This window comes from Hemiscyllium ocellatum, chromosome 25 (assembly GCF_020745735.1).
Source record: "Hemiscyllium ocellatum isolate sHemOce1 chromosome 25, sHemOce1.pat.X.cur, whole genome shotgun sequence".
In the NCBI taxonomy this organism is placed as follows: Eukaryota; Metazoa; Chordata; class Chondrichthyes; order Orectolobiformes; family Hemiscylliidae; genus Hemiscyllium; species Hemiscyllium ocellatum.
The window spans coordinates 25,525,968-25,543,967 of record NC_083425.1 but is presented as its reverse complement, the minus strand read 5'-3'; the positions used below and the strand labels follow the sequence as shown (position 1 = coordinate 25,543,967).

Sequence of the window (18,000 nt, the reverse complement as noted above, 5' to 3'; positions counted from 1 at the left end):
CCATATTTTGCCTCCATACAGAACCCCACTGGTTCTCACCTACCACCCCACCAACCTCCGCATACAGCGTATCATCCGCCGTCATTTCCGCCACCTCCAAACGGACCCCATCACCAGGGATATATTTCCCTCCCCTCCCCTATCAGCGTTCTGCAAAGACCACTCCCTTCGTGACTCCCTCGTCAGGTCCACACCCCCCACCAACCCAACCTCCACTCCCGGCACCTTCCCCTGCAACCGGAGGAAATGTAAAAATTGCGCCCACACTTCCTCCCTCACTTCTCTCCAAGGCCCCAAGGGATCCTTCCATATCCGCCAAAAGTTCACCTGCACCTCCACACACATCATCTATTGCATCCGCTGCACCCGATGTGGCCTCCTCTACACTGGGGAGACGGGCCGCCTACTTGCGGAACACTTCAGAGAACACCTCTGGGACGCCCGGACCAACCAACCCAACCACCCCGTGGCTCAACACTTTAACTCTCCCTCCCACTCCACCAAGGACATGCAGGTCCTTGGACTCCTCCATCGGCAGAACATAACAACACGACGGCTGGAGGAGGAGCGCATCATCTTCCACCTGGGAACCCTCCAACCACAAGGAATGAACTCAGATTTCTCCAGTTTCCTCAGTTCCCCTCCCCCCACCTTGTCTCAGTCGGTTCCCTCAACTCAGCACCGCCCTCCTAACCTGCAATCTTCTTCCTGACCTCTCCGCCCCCACCCCACTCCAACCTATCACCCTCACCTTGACCTCCTTCCACCTATCACATCTCCATCGCCCCTCCCCCAAGTCCCTCCTCCCTACCTTTTATCTTAGCCTGCCTGGCACATTCTCCTCATTCCTGATGAAGGGCTCTGGCCTGAAACGTCGAATTTCCTGTTCCTTGGATGCTGCCTCACCTGCTGTGCTTTAACCAGCAACACATTTTCAGCCTCCATATTCCTTCAAACATTGTTTGTCAGATCTGTCTTGTCTATCATATTTGTGAATGAATGTGTATGCATTTGGATTTAAATGGGGTATCGTTTAAGGTTACATATTAATAATTAAAAGTCCATTTTGCCACTCTTTAGTTTATTATGATCTATAATAAGTTTATTATAGATCATTGTTCCTGTTCATTGATGAGGTCTGGTGTGAATTTCTTTTGTCTTAGATTGTGGTCACAGTCAGATGTTAACAACCCTAATGTTTAAATTGGTCATATTTCACATTCATGGTGACTGATAGAATAGTGGGGTGTAGCTTCCAATGCAACTTCTCATCAGGGTCATGACATTTACCTAAATAATAGAAACTGAGGCAATCCTTCTACTGCAGTGATTTCGCTGATTACAGCCAATGTAATATTGAAGATGATACCAACGCCCTCTATCCCATTGTGTAAGTGCAAAAAAAACAGGTCTTCTCCTTTTGGTCATCTTCCACAATGGGAATTGCATGTTTTAACATCAATTAAAGACAGGCTGAGAGGTGATAAATAAAACAAAGAACTGCGAATGTTGGAGATCTGAAATAAAAACAGAAATTGTTGAACAAACTTGGTGGTGGTGGTGGTGGGGGGGCGGGGGGGGGGGGGGTGGAGGGTGGGTCTGGCAGCATCTGTGGGGAGAAAACAGAGTTACTGATTTAAATTGACCACTTCTGATGAAGAATCATTGGACTTGAAACATTAACTTTATTTTCTGCCCACAGATGCTGCTGGCTCTGAAATTTGTGTGATGCTTGTCTACAATTGAACAGCCTGTTTACAGTCACTGTGAAGCCATGAGGTTTACACTTCAATAGTGACTGTAGTGACTATAATGAGGTCGGCCCAGTAGACCTCACAGAATATGAGTTCCCTGATTGGACTGTTAATCTGCTTCAAGCAGGGAGCCCTGTCTGACAGATATAAACAGGAGTGTCAGAAGTTCTGTTCACTCCAAGAGCTGGCTGGCAGAAAACTGGATTAGTGTCAAGGACCGTCCATCTGTAAATTAGGGATGACTTGGTGACGGGATACTGGCTTCAGTGGAGTTATTTCAGTGACCATTTTGGGCAAGTTATTGGATGATACTCTATTGACTGAACTATGAACTACTGAGGGGAGGCACAATGGCTCAGTGATTAGCACTACTGCCTCACAGCGCCAGGGACTTGGATTTGATTTCACCCTCAGGTACTGTTTGTGTAAAGTTTGCACATTCTCTCCATGTCCGCATGGGTTTCCTCCCACAGTCCAAACATATGTAGGTTAGGCGGATTGGCCATGCTAAATTGACCATGGTGTCCAGAGATGAGCAGGCTAGGTGGTTTAGCCATGGGAAATGCAGGGTTACAGGCATAGGGCAGGGGCTGGGTCTGGGTGGGATGTTCTTTTGATGGTTGGTATGGACTCGATGGGCTGAACGGCCTACTTCCACACTGTTGGGATTCTATGATCCTGCAAGGATTCAATGTTTTCAGGAGAGACTGTTAAAATAAAAGTAAAGAAACAGGACAGTCTTTTTATGTTGATTATTTTACTTGTTTAGGAACTCAGTCAAAATAAGTTTTTCAAAATCCTTGCAGCAAAAATTAATGTTTTGCTTTTCCTGTGCAGTGTAACATTCAAAAATTGCGTATCCTTTGGCTGTCTTTTCCTCATGGAAGTTTTATTGCCTAACTGAAATGTCTTGGGTGAATCTGCCCACACAGAGTGGGAAAGCCCAATGAAATTTAAAGACCACCTGGTTATTAACTGTTATTAATGCTATTGCACATGCAAGTGTGCCCTACTTCACAGAGCTGCTGATGAATCATTAATCTGACAGCTCTCCAGGCCCAAATGTACCATTGGGAGTAATGGCTGTGAGAGCACCCCCACACCAGAAACAATGGAGAAGGCTGAAATACAGAGAGGTGGGGGGGGGTCAGAGTGGCCTTGCTGGGTAATTATGAGGCTCAGTTATAGGAAAACAAGCAAGGTTTGTGAGGAAAAGAAAATTTTCATTGCAGACAAAGAAGGGAATCTAGCCCAAGCCCATAGCCATATATACTCTGGAAGCATCTCATGGCAAGATGGATAATCTGCATTCCCACTATCAGAGGCAGTAGGAGGATGTCTTTTGGTGATCTTTCAATTATTTATTTGAGGACCTTAATTGACCTAAGGTCAGGTGGGATAACTGACACCTACTCACTGATGGTAAGACTTCAGTAGAGGTTAAAGTAGGTGATGAACATGTGACCTCTGACATGCCACCTAATTTTATATCCTTGGCTCTATCGACCCTCAGGGAGAGGATATAAAATTCCAACCTATCCTACCTGTCAACAAACATCAGTGTTTTCTTGAAAAATAAATCCAATAATTAATGATATATAAAAGGTTATTCAATCATGTGATTGTTTCCAGCTTTGAGTGACATATCAAATTTCAAAGTATCGGGACGTGTCTCAAAATCACTTTGGTTATGGAGCAGCTGGTTACAAATACACTCACAGTTAATTTATTGACTAGTTTTGCAGGAAACACAAGCATAGTTTCAGAACCACCGATCTTGTGATGGTGTATTCTTGGCACGCAAGAACACATCTCCTTCTACCATAACTTGACTATTCAGAATGGACTTCCCAATTCTATAGCTGTCCACAGCCTAAAGTTAATGTACACCCCCAGGGCTGTAGCTGGGGAACTACAAAGTATGTTCTCAGTCATTAAGTAACATTAACTGTCTCTAAAGATAGAATGCATGGATATATACATATAATTTGATTTCCATCCAGCAAACCTTAAACCACAACAGAATCCAGTCCTTTCAAGATTTCTACTTGTTGGAAATAGTAAATTTTGCTACATATATATCGTGCTGTTACAAAATATTTTGATGCAAGTAAAGAGTATTAACTCCTTAAATTATTGTTCCTTCGCCTAACAGGACCACAGAACCTTTATGGTGCAGATGGAGGTTATTTGGTTCATTGAACTGCACTGGCTCTCTGGGCATTTTGACTAAGCGCCAGTCTCATGTGTTCTCCCTGTAACCCTGCATGTTGCTTATATTTAAACAATGATCCATTGCCCCTGAATGTCTCACCTTGAACCTGCTTTCACCACGCAGAGGAATTATGAGAAGGAGTCAGTCATTTGACTCTTCAAGCCTTCTCAGCCATTCAGTAAGATCCTGGCTGACCCATTGTGTTTTGAATTCCTATTCCCATCTATCCTCAATAACCTTTAATTCTCTTGCCTAACTAAAAGCTCACTATGTTTGCCTTAAAGCTATTCAAAAACTCTGATTCTACTGTCTTCTGAGACAGAATTTCCAAGTTAGGAAACTCTCAAGGGAAAAAAAATGCTACATCTTTTACCTAAAGGATGACCCCTAATTTTAACATTTTAAAAATCACACAACACCAGGTTGGAGTCCAACAGCTTTATTTGGAAGTACAAACTTTCAGAGTGTAACTATTTACATGACAAAGGAGCAGCGCTCCGAAAGCTTGTACTTCCAAATAAACCTGTTGGACTCTAACCTGGTGTTGTGTGATTTTTAACTTTGTCCACACCAGTCCAAAACTGGCACCTCCACATCATGGTTAACCTAATTTCAAAACAGTGTCTCCTTGTTCTGGACTTGACCATAAGAATTAATACTTTCCACATCTTTTCACATCTACATTGGCAGCACCATTCAGGATCTTGTAAACTTTAATCAAATCACTCCTCAGTTTTCTGAAAGCTGGTCTGATTTCACTGGCATGATAATGTTTTCCTTGTAACACAACTTGCTCGTTTCAGACATCAGCTAATAAATAAGCCTCCTCTGAATTGCCTCCAATGCATTTGCATCCTTCCTTAAACAAGGAGACCAAAACTGCAGAGTTTTCAGATGTGGTCTCACCAATACCCTATATAACTGAAGTATTACAGCCTAATTTTATGCCTAATTCTCTCATAATAAATAATAATATTTCATTAACTTTCTTATTCACACGCTATCTTTCCCGGCAGTGCATTTCCACAGCTTAACTACATTTCTTTTCTTTTATCTTGTATTTGCTTATTTTGCAAAATGCTTTAAATTGTGTCCTTTAGTTCTCAATTAGTTTATGAGTGGGAACAGGTTCTCCCTCTGTCCAGGCCCCGATTACTTTAATAACTTCTATCAGATTTCCTCTGAGCCTTTTCTTCTTCAAGGAAAACTAATTTCTCCAATCTATCCTCACAACTAAAGTTTCTCATCACTGGAACCATTTTCATAAACATCTTTGCCACTTTCTCCAGTCATTGTCTTCTTTCCTAAATTGTGGTTACCAGAACTGTACACATTTCTCCAACTTTTTTAAAAAGATATTTTTATTAGAAATTTAACATTTTTACAAGTTTACAAAAATAAACAAAACTCTCAAATACAAACATTGATGTACAATTAAATCAAATATACAATAGTCAAAATTTAACAAAGGAAAAGAAAATTACCAAAATAAAAAAAAACAAAACTCAACTTTCTACTAATCTAACCTATAACTAACCAGAGTGCATACTTAAGTCTCTTACATGCTCGGAATGTAATAACATCAAATGTAATAAAACCTGTATTCGTGCGGGATTCCTCTCCCAAGGGGCCCCGGAGCAGCCAGGTTTGTGATCTTCATTAAATAAAAGCCCTTGTTAGGATGGCCGAAGTATCTGCATTTATGTAATTCAAAAAGGGCTGCCATATTTTATAAAATAATTCAGTCTTTCGGTGCACCATTTTTGTGAGGAAGTCAAGGGGAATACATTCCATCATTAATCTGTGCCAGTTTGAAAGTCCAGGGGGGCCCTCAGCCACCCAGTTCACCAAAATATTTTTCCTTGCACAGAAAGAGAGAATAGAAAATAGTCTCTTCCCGTGCATATCCAGGGAGGAAAAGTTCGAAAAGCCCAAAAGGAGAGATACAGGGCCCACTCTAATTTCCGTTCCTAAAATTTCTGTCAGGGTACTTGCTACTTTAATCCAATATCTACGGATCTTATGACAAGTCCATAGGCAATGTACAAGAGTGCCCACCTCTATTTTGCATTTGGGACACATTGGAGATGCTCCTGCCTTAAATTTTGCCAATCGAGCCGGTGCTATATGGGCCCTATGAAGTATCTTCAGCTGGATAGCCTGGGTTCTGTTACAGATAGTAATTCTTCTAGCATTTTCCCAAATATCATTCCACATTTCTATAGAGATTTCTAGTCCCAAATCCTGATCCCATGTTTTAAGCAGATTGTCCATATCTCCCGATACTTCATCATGTAGTAAATGATAAATAGTACTGACGGAGGATACCCCCACTGGTCGTAGGACATTACATTCTCTATCTGATTTATAAAGACTATCTATTAACGTAGTCTTCTTCTGTATATAATCTCGAATTTGGAAGTATCGAAAGAAGTCTCCATTGGGTAATCCAAATTTCTGACGCAGCTGTTCAAAAGACATCAGGACCCCATCTTTAAATAGGTCCCCTAAATATGAAATACCCCTGGATCTCCAGAGTTTAAAAGTAGCATCTGTAAACCCCGGTTGGAATCCCCATGCCCCTACTATCGGTGCATAGGGGGATGTTTTATGTAAATTACCCTCATTTTGCCGCATTATATTCCAGGCCTTAATTGTGTTTAGTATTATGGGGTTTTTACAGTGATCTGTAATGATTTTCCTCTGGTCTGAAAATAAGAGCTTAATAAGTGGGTATTTTACTTGAGAGGCCTCGATGTCCAGCCAGATTGATTGTGGGTCGGACAAGACCCAATCAGCTATGTAACTTATTAGGGAACTTAACTGATATTTCCTAAAGTCTGGGAAGACCAGTCCTCCCCTTGCCTGTGGAAGCTGTAGCTTCTTCAGCTTAATGAGGGGCCGTCTATGATTCCAAATAAAGGAACCCAGCCAGCCATATAATTTACGTAGGGCCATCCTTGGCAGCATCACCGGGAGCATTCTCATAGGATATAAGAGACGGGGCAGAACATTCATTTTAATTAGTGCTGTTCTACCCAACCAGGAAATTGGAAGGTCTCCCCATCGCTGGAGGTCCTGCCTTATCCTTTCCAGTAATTGCACAAAATTCGCCTTATACAACTGACCAAATACTGGAGTAATAAAAATACCTAAATATGAGAAACCCTCCAGGGACCAACGAAAGGGAAAAAGGGATCCGTCCACTAAGTGGGGTGTCATAACCAGGCCACCCATTGGCATAGCCTCCGATTTTGAAAAATTAATTTTATAGCCTGAGAATGCACTAAATGTATTAATAACTTGAATTAGACGAGGTACGGACATCAGAGGATTATTGAGGAATAAAAGAACATCATCTGCATAAAGGGTAATTTTGTGTTTACCTGTACCAATCCTCGGGGCCGTTATATTAGGATCAGTCTGTATAGCTCCTGCTAGTGGTTCAATTATTAGCGTAAATAATAATGGCGAGAGAGGACATCCTTGACGGCAGCCCCTACCCACACTGAAGCTATCCGAACCTAATCCGTTGGTAACCACAACTGCTTTGGGATCACTATACAATGTTGAGACCCATTTGGTAAACACCTGTCCAATGCCAAACCTTTCCAATGTGTAAAACAAATATGACCATTCAACCCTATCGAATGCCTTTTCTGTGTCTAATGAGACTACTACTCCTGGTATCTTTCCCTGATGACAGGCTTGGATCATGTTCAAAACCCTTCCAATATTATTGGATGATCTACGGCCCTTAATAAATCCCGTCTGATCCTCCTTTATAATATATGGCAGTACCCTTTCTAGTCTCAGTGCTAACATTTTAGAGAGGGTTTTAAAATCTACCTTTAGCAAGGATATTGGTCTATAAGATGTACGGTCTTCTGGATCTTTTCCTTTTTTAAGGATAAGAGAGATATTTGCCTCTTTCAACGAAGGCGGGAGACAGCCCTGACTATATGCATAGTTATACATGTCCATAAGTGGATCAGCCAATATTTCTGTAAATTCTTTATAGAATTCAGCTTGAAAACCATCTGGGCCCGGTGCCTTTCCACTCTGGAGTTGCCTAATTGCATGAAGTATTTCTTGGACTGTTAGAGGAGCATTTAGGACCGATACCTGTTCTGGAGTCAAGCCCGGAAAGGTTAAATTTTTAAAAAATGACTGCATCCTCCTAGTCCTATCTTCACAATCCTGCGATTTATATAACTCAGAATAAAATTCTCTAAAGATCGCATTAATCTTTTTATGATCATGAGTCAGAGTACCTGTACTTTCCTTGATAGACGTAATAGTCTGAGGGGCCTTCTTTTTCTTTGCAAGAAATGCTAAGTATCTACCCGGTTTGTCGCCATATTCATATAACCTTTGTTTTGCAAATAATATTTCCCTCTTCGCCGTTTGAGTAAGCGTAGTGTTTAGAGCTGTCCTAAGAGCCGTAATCCTCTGCAATTTTATAATAGAAGGTCTATCAGCGTATGCTGTTTCAGCTGCTTTTAAGCATGCTTCGAGCAGGCACTGTTGCTCTCCCTTCAGTTTTTTCTGGGTCGCTGAGTAGGAGATGATCAAACCTCGTGCATAAGCTTTGATGGTCTCCCACATCATTGATGGGTTGCTAGCCGTACCTGAATTAATTTCTAAAAAAGTTTTAAATTCTTGGGAGAAGTACTTTACGAATTTACTATCTTTTATCAGGAAGGGGTCCATACGCCAATGCCGAGCGGATGTTCCATTGTTCCTTGCCTTAGTTTCCATATATACAGCGGCGTGGTCAGAAATTGCTATAGTACCTATTTTACAGGATGATATGGAATTTTAAAAAATCGATGGGGCAAAAAACATATCAATTCTTGTATGACATTTATGTGGATTAGAGTAGAAAGAAAAATCTCTACCCTGTGGGTGGAGACATCTCCATACATCTACCAATTCTAATTCTTTATTCAGATCCGTCAGTTGTCTAGATCTAGGAGATACTCCGGCAGCACTCTTCGGAATCCTATCTATTTCCGGATCCATAATACAATTAAAGTCTCCCCTTATAATTGTATGACGGGCACCAAAGGCCATCAATTTCGAAAAGGCTTCCATTATAAATTTAAAGGGGTGTGCCGGGGGGCAGTACAAATTTAGAATCCCACATTCCTCTCCATTTACGAGGGCTTTAATCAAAATATATCGTCCAGATTCATCTTTTATCTGATTTAGAATTTTGAAAGGGAAATTCTTCCGAACAAGAATAACAACTCCCCTGCTTTTTGAGTTAAAAGAAGAAAAAAAGGCCTGATCAAATCCACCCTGCCGTAATTTTAAGTGTTCTTTATCCGACAGGTGTGTCTCCTGTAGGAGAGCTATATCAACTCTTTCTTTCTTAAGATTTGATAACATTTTCTTCCTTTTAACTGGCGAATTACTCCCCCTGACATTCCAGGTGCACCACTTAACCGACTGATCAACCATAATCATCTGGGCAGATCCGAGACCCCTTGGGAGGGGAAACCCTATCTGGAACATCCCGAGCATGGAGCATATAAAATTTACAAAAATAAAGGCTCTCTAATACACTCACAACAATATAATAAAAAACTATTTCTAAATAAAAAAAATATAAAACGTACCTAAATGGAGATTTTCCCCCTTGTTCCCAGGGAGCGTCACTTCCTCTCCAAAAGTCCATCTTATCCTCTCCCAACCAATGCCCCACCCTTGACCCAGGTGCTCCTCAATAAAATGAGGAGAATTCAAATATAATACAAAGCTAGAGTTAACAGTGTGCACCCTACCCCCGCCCACACCAACACCTGAATATACTTGGGAATGTTAATACCATATATAAATATATAACTATAAAATTACAATCTCAACAAGTAATAATTAAATATAATAATACAAAATAACAGGGGAAAAACAACCCCGCTCCTAAAGACAGAAGTAAAATAGAATAAGGTAACCACCTCCCCCCACCAACATTAACCAAATGCCCCAACATATATATACATACATACATACACACATATATACATAAAGTAATAAAAGAAAACAAACCCACGCGGGGGGGGGGGGGAGAAAATCAAATCCCTCTCCCCGCCCCCATGATAATATTAAACAATAAGGTAAGAAAAAAGAGAAACAAAAAAAAAGGTGGGGGGATATAAACCAAAGTAGAGGGAAAGGCAAACCAACATCCACTATCTCTTACAGTTTATTTAAGAGAGTTCAAGAATTCCTTAGCCTTCTCTGGTGATCCGAAGTTATATATGGATCCTTCCTGGTTAAAGCGTAGCGTCGCTGGATAACGTAAGGAGTACTGAGTATTTAAGTCCCTTAAACACTTCTTCACCTCATCGAATGCCTTTCTCTTTCGGACCAGAGCTGGGGAAAAGTCCTGGAATAGCATGATCTTGGATCCTTTATAGATCATGGCTTGGGGATCTTTTCCAAGATTTTTTGAGGCTTCTAGGAGTATCTGCCTCTCCCTATAGCTCTGCAGCTGGAACAGGACCGGGCGTGGGCGCTGGTTCGAGCCTGGCCCACGTATTGCGACCCGGTAGGCCCATTCCACCCTTACCTGGCCTGATCCAGCATGCAGATTTAAAAGCTGTGGCAGCCATTGCTCCAGGAATGCTGTGAGCTGGCCTTCCTTTTCCCGTTCGGGAAGGCCCAGCAAACAAATATTTTTTCGACGACCTCGATTATCGAGGTCGTCAATATGACTTTCTAAGGTCCGGACTCGCTGCTCGAGAGCCCGGACCTGATCGGCGGCCGAGTGAGCTGCAGTTTCGGAGGTCGCGGCCTTTAACTCCGCCCCTCCGACTCGGCGCTCGAGTTCCTGGATGTCTCGGCCGTGCTTCTGCAGTGCGGCCGAGAGTGATTCCCAGCGATGTCGGGACTCCTCGATAAAGGCATCGATCTTCACGTCCAGCTTGGTGATCATCTCCACAAGGCTTGTTACCGTCGGTAAGTCTCCCGGGGCGGCTGTGGACACCTCTGCTGCAGCTGAAGAGGGAGAAGGTGGGGGAGGGGGTCCTGCTTGTTGAGAGCTGCGGGTTCCCTTCCCTTTGGTCATTTTTCACTAAATGTTAAACTATTTAAATGTAATACTAAGCAGCTATTTAAAGTTAACAGCTATTATGAATGATTTGGTGAGTGTGATGGGGGTGGGTGACCCACTTTGCCCAAGTCTTGGGAAGAGCACTATAGACTCAGACTTGCTGGGTCGCCGCCATCTTGGATCCCCCATTTCTCCAACTTGAGTTTTAACTCGTTTCTGAAATAGGTTCACCATAACCTGCCTGCTCTTCCGCTCTATGCTCCTATTAATGAAGCCCTGATTACTGTATATTTTATTAACTTCTTTCTTTAACTAGCCTACCACCTTAAATGATGAATGCACATGTACACCTCTCTCTTCAGGATACCCTTTAGAAAAGCAAATTTTACTTGTATTGTCTCTACAGTTCTATGGACAAAAATGCATCACGTCACACACCTTTGCATTGAACTTCACCTGCTACCTATCCATTCATTCCAAATACTTTTCAATGCTCTTTTAAAGTTCTATACTGTCCTTTTCATAGTTTACAATGGTCCCCAGTTTTGTATTGTCTGCAAATTTTGAAAGTATCATCTGCACACCAAGATATAGATCATTTAAATATATCAGGAAAAGCAAGGGTTCCAGAACTGATTCCTGGGGAATTCCACTGGAAATCATCTTCGAGTCCAAAAATACCCATTAACCATTATTCTTGGTTTCCTATCCATCAGTCAATTTTGTATCCATGTTGCTCCTGTCCCTTTTATTCATGAGCTACATTTTTCACACAAGTCTTTTCTGTCACAATGAATCAATTGGTTTTGGAAGTCCATGTACACCACATCAACAGTTTGTCCTCTCTGTTACCTCTTCAAAAAACTAAGCAAATTATTTAGATATAATTTTCTCTTAACAAATCTATTCAGGTTCTCCAATCAAATCATATTTGTCACTGTGACCTTTAATCCTATCCTAAATAATCGATTCTGTAAGTTTCCCTACCATTAATATTAAACCGACTAGTCTGTCAATGCGAAGCTTATCTTTAAACCTTGAACAAGGACACAGTTGCACTTCTCAGATCCTCCAGCACAAGCTCTGAGACCAGACATCATGTAAGTTTATGATCATTATTCACTTCTTGCAATGTCCTTGGATGCATCCCATCCCGTGCTGGTGCTTTTTCAACCACTAAGTTATGACTTATATTTGCTTCTTTTGTAAAACACTTTAAAATTGTGGCCTCTAATTCTCAATTAGTTTAAGTGGGAACAGTGTAAATAGTGATATCAGGTAAGGACTAAATTGGGTAAAAGGTTCCACCCATCTATTATCTTGCGTCCTGGCACTCACTGTTGAGGCTAACAAATAATTAAGAGTCATTAACTGGCAAAAAGCCAAATGGGGGTGACAAAAAGGATTGAGAACATTGACCAATTTTTCTATCCTTAACTCAGGGGCAATAAGTTCATTTGCAGCACTGTTATTGCCTTGACTAAGGTTAGTGAACTTTGCTCAGATCCAATTGTCCTGGTTGGTTAGGCTCATCTACTCACTACCAGAGATCTGCAGAGGCATTGACAGGGATTCTGAGAGCACGTTTAGGCATGTACAAGCATGGCCCGGAGAGGCTAGCACTAAGGGACAGAGATCAAGTTAGAGAAGTTCACTTTTGAAAGGGAGATGAGGAGCATTTCTTTCCGTCAGAGTTGTTTGTCTGGATTTTTCTTCCCCAGAAAACTGTTGAAACCACAACCTAATCAGGCATGATCTAACTGAATGGTGAAGGTTGAAGAGCTCAATGGCCTACTCCTGCTCCTAAGTTCTATGCTGCTAAAATTGTAACTAAAGCCAGTGAGCCACAACATAAGTGTTAATTATGGGGTACTGTAATACTTTAGACATCCTACCTACATGCCTTGGCATACTGAACAAGTTAAACTACAGAACAATATCCAAGCCCACTAGTGCATGTTAATTATGTGTCAAAAAAGTTTTATATTCTAAAGGAGTGTTATTGTTTATCGAGATGTTGTCAGAGTTCTGGTTTGTTTTCAGGTTGGCTGATTGCCTGGAACAACAAAGCAGAGCCTTTCCAAATTACATCATCTTGGCTAGCAGTAAAAGTTTGTGTTTCACAGGGCACTTTGGCTGTACTCAATTAACTTCTATTGTGCATTGCGCATTACTAATTTATGCTTTTCAGCCTTGAGAATGAATTATGTAGACTATTTAACTGCAGGGACCATAGCAGCTAAACCTGAACTACTTCCACTATTGATACACGTAACTGTCTTAGGATTATGATCATGACCAAAACAAAAATATCCCTTTTAGATTTTCCACTGTCAAACCCAAATTATTTGTGCTAATGATTGAAATCTAAATGAGATCCTAGCTGAAATCAGTTACCTCAGCTCAATGAGGAATAGAAACTAGGCATTTCTGGTCCAGACAGCTGAAGTATTGAATGAATTTATCCACCCAGATATCAAACAAATTTATTTGCTCTTGTAGTTTTACATAGAAACAATATCCAGGAGGACTTATGATTGATGTTGCAAACTGTCCTTGAACAGTATGTACATGAATTTTCTCACAATTGTGCATAACTTGGCATTAGTCTTTTAAGTAAAGTATCTAGTGAGAGTTAGCATACAGTCACAGCTTATGCATGAATCCAACATATAAACTTTGAATATTTATATTAATGAATTCTGAATATGGATGGGACATAATTATTTGCCAAAGCAAGGTGTGGTACTTCCATCAACAAAATTTAATGCAAAATATCACAAGGCTGAAATACTTTCAGATGTTATATTTTTATGTGCAATACATAGATATTATTGAGGAGAAAGCGAGGACTGCAGATGCTGGAGATCAGAGGCGAAAAGTGTGGCACTGGAAGAACACAGCAGGTCAGGCAGCATCCCACCAGCACGAGAGTCAACGTATCAGGCAGAAGCCTGATGAAGGACTTATGCCCAAAACATCGACTTTCCTGATGTGCTGTGCTTTTCCAGCAATACACTTTTTGACATAGGCAATATTGAATAAACTTGTTTAATTGCTCTTAACAAAATGTACTTCACAAAAGCCAAGTGAGCTGATGCAACATTGTCATGTACTCACCAGAATCTGTTTTTTTTGTATATTTTTTGCTTTGTCCACGGATAATTAGCACAAACACCAAGAGAAGGATGAAGATGAGTCCAACCAAGGCAATAACCACCAAGAACCACCATTCCTCATAAAATGGGGCTGAATTCTGGGCTGTAAGATCAAGAAATGGAATATATAATACTGCACAATACATAATGCTTAAAACAGCTATATAACATTAGGAAACCTCAACAATTACAGAGAATAATACAACTTCTTAATTTTCATTTTGGTTCTGCCATTATACTGTTGTTTCTGTATTTCAGCTTTGTCTCTCATCACCCAGTAAATTTCACTCTCTAGATTTCTACATGAACACAATGGATCCATTTAGGAAGTAAAAACAAATAAAACACATGGGGTTTTATCTGTCCAATCACTCATTGCTTGGGTTCATGTTTACTTCTGTAAATCCAAATTTCTTATTTGCATGATGACACATCTGCTGATTTGTTCTGACTGTGGAAGTAAGTGACAGGAATCAGTTTAGAGCTTGAATGAACTAATGCATAAATGTTGCTGTTGCTTCAATTAGTTGTGCATCACTCACTGTGAAATGTAGCAAACTTCATCAGATCAGTCATAATTACAATTCAGCAGTTTAACTGATCAGATTTTGAATCTTTTCATTTGGGCTCATCACTAATTCTTCAATATGATTCATTATGAAAAATGAGTTCTCTGTTATTTCTGAATTACCAATCAAAATGTTCAGAGAAATGATGAACACCAACCTTCAGATACATGTTTTGGTGGCAGATGAATATATATGATCACAGAGTAGAATAAAGTACAGTCCTTACAGTTGACCAGGTGTGGAATAGTTTGTGGCTACTTCATCCCAAGTATTCCTTGATGTAAATGGGACTAAAAGCTTTGGTAGGAATTGAAAGTTTAACTAAGTTGCCTCATCAATGAATTTGAATGGTTTTAGAATTCACCTTTCATTTGACAGCCTCCTTGTTCTTCCTCTCCCCTTCTCAGTATTCTTTTTGCCCTCTTGTTCAGTGTTGTGTTTCTATATTATTGTTGAGGTGACACAGACTCTGCCTCTGGTATATAAGTAATATTCAGGCTGGTCATTGTGCTTCACGTTGTGAATATAGTAGGCAATTGTTGTGGGATGTGATAGGATCATTTGCTTTATTCTTTGAGCACCCTAATACAAGATTTGTTTGTGGGAAGACATTACTATTTCAGAACAAACTGTGACATTTACCTGGTCATGCAGAGTTAGCATGTTCAAAATATGGACTCAAAAGCTGATATCCCAACATTTTAAGTACAATATAAAATCAAATGAGAAGATTAAAACACAGAGGCTTAAAATTAAAATTAATCTCAGAGGCTCAGTTTCAAACTGGATAATTTAATCTGTGATCCATGCTATATAACTACATAGAAAAATACATTATCATATTATGCTATTAGCATGCTTTCTATCTGAATTTAAATCTAATAAAATTAAGAACTTTTTTTTAATAACTCAATTGGTAAATGCATTTGTACAGAACTACATAAATTGGAAAGTCCCACATACTATTGCTGCTTTGTGTATAGTTAGCTCTTCTTAGCCAGGATAGGCAATAAGGTTTCACATCCTCTCACGTCAGTGGGGCAGGGAGGGGTAAAACCTATGGGATGTTTTTAATGCTGAGCATTATCAACTGTTATGAAGGTGTGCCTTCAAGGAAAGGCAAATAAAGGTAGGAGATGGCATAGTTACAATCCTGAATACCATAATAAGGCTTAGGTGTCAAGTATGACTAGTTGGATGAGATCAGATATCAAAGGAATGTTCCTGTGGGATTTCTGGAATTTTCTCTGTGGGAGGATATGATTTTATATTTCTTGACGTAACCAATCATGTAATAAATATTGGTAATTATGCATAAACATTTGCAAATAAGAGAATATAGGTTCCACTTAAAGCATCTGATGCCACTGAATAATGGGCCATGGTTTTCCCCTCACTCGAAGTAGCATGGAGGACAACTTAATGAGTGGGCTGGCACGAGGGAGGCACTTACTCTTAAGCAATAATTTCTGGGTGAGAAGGTTCAAGGTCAACATGTCCAACCCACCACCAATTAGAGCCCTTGAGGTCATTTGGCATCTGTTAATACCTTCAGGCCACCATTGGTTCATAGCCTGACGGTAGAAAAAGTGATAATCTTGCCAAGTGATACAATTGGGTGACATGGCTATCGGGTTAGGGAGGGAGGAACCTCGATTTGTACCAATCCAGGGGCATTTGGCACTAACGTTGGCGGCAGGGGATTGGTTGCTGAAAACTATCTTCTGCTTTTGACTTTAGTCCACTCTTCTCATGGCTCCACCCTTTGGTTCTCGTCCCTGAACAAATGTCACTTACCATCTTGTTGCTCCTCAACATTGCTGTTCATCCACACATTAGTTCAAAAAAGGAAAATTCCAAACTGAGAAGGTGTTTATAAGATTGTGAACATCTAACAATCCACTGTAATTACATGGAATGCTGAGTTACATGGATTAGAGGATAACTCAACCGAGTTAAATTTAAAGTTAACATAACAATAATAGCAAATGCTGAAAATATGACCAAAAGGGGTAGAAACTAAATTAACATGCCAGTCAGCTGAAGAGAAAAGATTCAAGCATGTGACCGAAGCAAAAGACAAGGAAAGGTGTTGACATGATTGGAATGAGATCAGCCAGGTGGACGTCATAGAATATGAGTTCCTTGAATGGGGTTGTTAACCTGGTCTAATCAGGAAGTCCTGGCTGATAGATAATGACAAGGGGAGTGTCAGGGATTCTGTTCACTTTAGGAGCTAGCTCTGAACTAGCGATTCAGTCTCATGTACTCTGCATGTATAAATAAAGTGTGACTTGATGACAGGATACTGGCCTTTGTGATGTTATTTCAGTTGATCTTGTTAGAAATGTTTTATTATTGGTCAAGGAGGAGGAAGAGCAATGCCAATGGGATGAATGTGAAGACAGCAATATAGGAAGTAAAGTGAGAAATTATATCTCAGGCACAGAATGAGATCAAAAGTGGTGCAGGCTGAATGAAAACAAAAAAAAATGTGATTTCAAACCAAGAGTGAGATAAAACTTGTTTATATTCATGAAACAGCAGAGAAACAGAAATCAATGGCATGAGTCTTTCAGGTAAGACTGTGAAACTTTGGGTTCACCATTTTGTTGAAACAAATTTTATTCCAAATGTTAATAGACCGTATTTCCCATTTTACCCAGTCATTTGTAGCAGTGAAAGAATATCAGTGGCTAGATTTTATCAGCTTTCTGGGAATGAGAATTGGGGAGGCTATTATCTTCCACCTACTATGTCATCTTACCAGAAACAGGGAAAGTGGCAGGCAGTCCTCCCACCCTGAGCCCTAGTGAGCCATTTATGTCTAATTAACGACAATTTTCCATTTTTATTGAGATTTTATCAGCAGTGGGCAGGAGAATGTTCTCTGTTGGTAAACTCTGTTTAATTTGCAATGAGCTCCAGAATAGAGGAACCTTCTTTTCAGTCACGTTTTGGTGCACAGAGAGATCCTGTAGCTGTAATAATCACAACCGCGACAACAATGCTGTCGGCTCTCACAAACTCATCCTCCCTTACCGGGCCAGCCAGACTGGTTATGATAACCAATCTCCAGTTAGCTGGTTCTTAGGATGTAGACCTGTTACTGCACCCCCTTCCTTCAGGTGCAGCCACAGCAGTAACCCTCTGATTGGCTGAGATATTTGGATAGTGGGTTTGGTGGGTGGCCATCTTTAATGAGCACAAGTAAATGACTGCTGCTGACAAGATGCACAATGGCAGG

General features: G+C 40.5%; 1 protein-coding gene across 1 annotated transcript in view; it reads right to left on the bottom strand.

Moving 5' to 3' along the window:
- The window catches only part of sdk2b (sidekick cell adhesion molecule 2b), a 469,615-nt gene that overhangs the window by 96,457 nt on the left and 355,158 nt on the right, over positions 1 to 18,000 (bottom strand). The window contains exon 43 of the mRNA XM_060844513.1: positions 14,147 to 14,287. Within this exon, the coding sequence (XP_060700496.1) occupies positions 14,147 to 14,287 (141 nt within the window). The remainder of the gene's footprint in view (positions 1 to 14,146; positions 14,288 to 18,000) is intronic.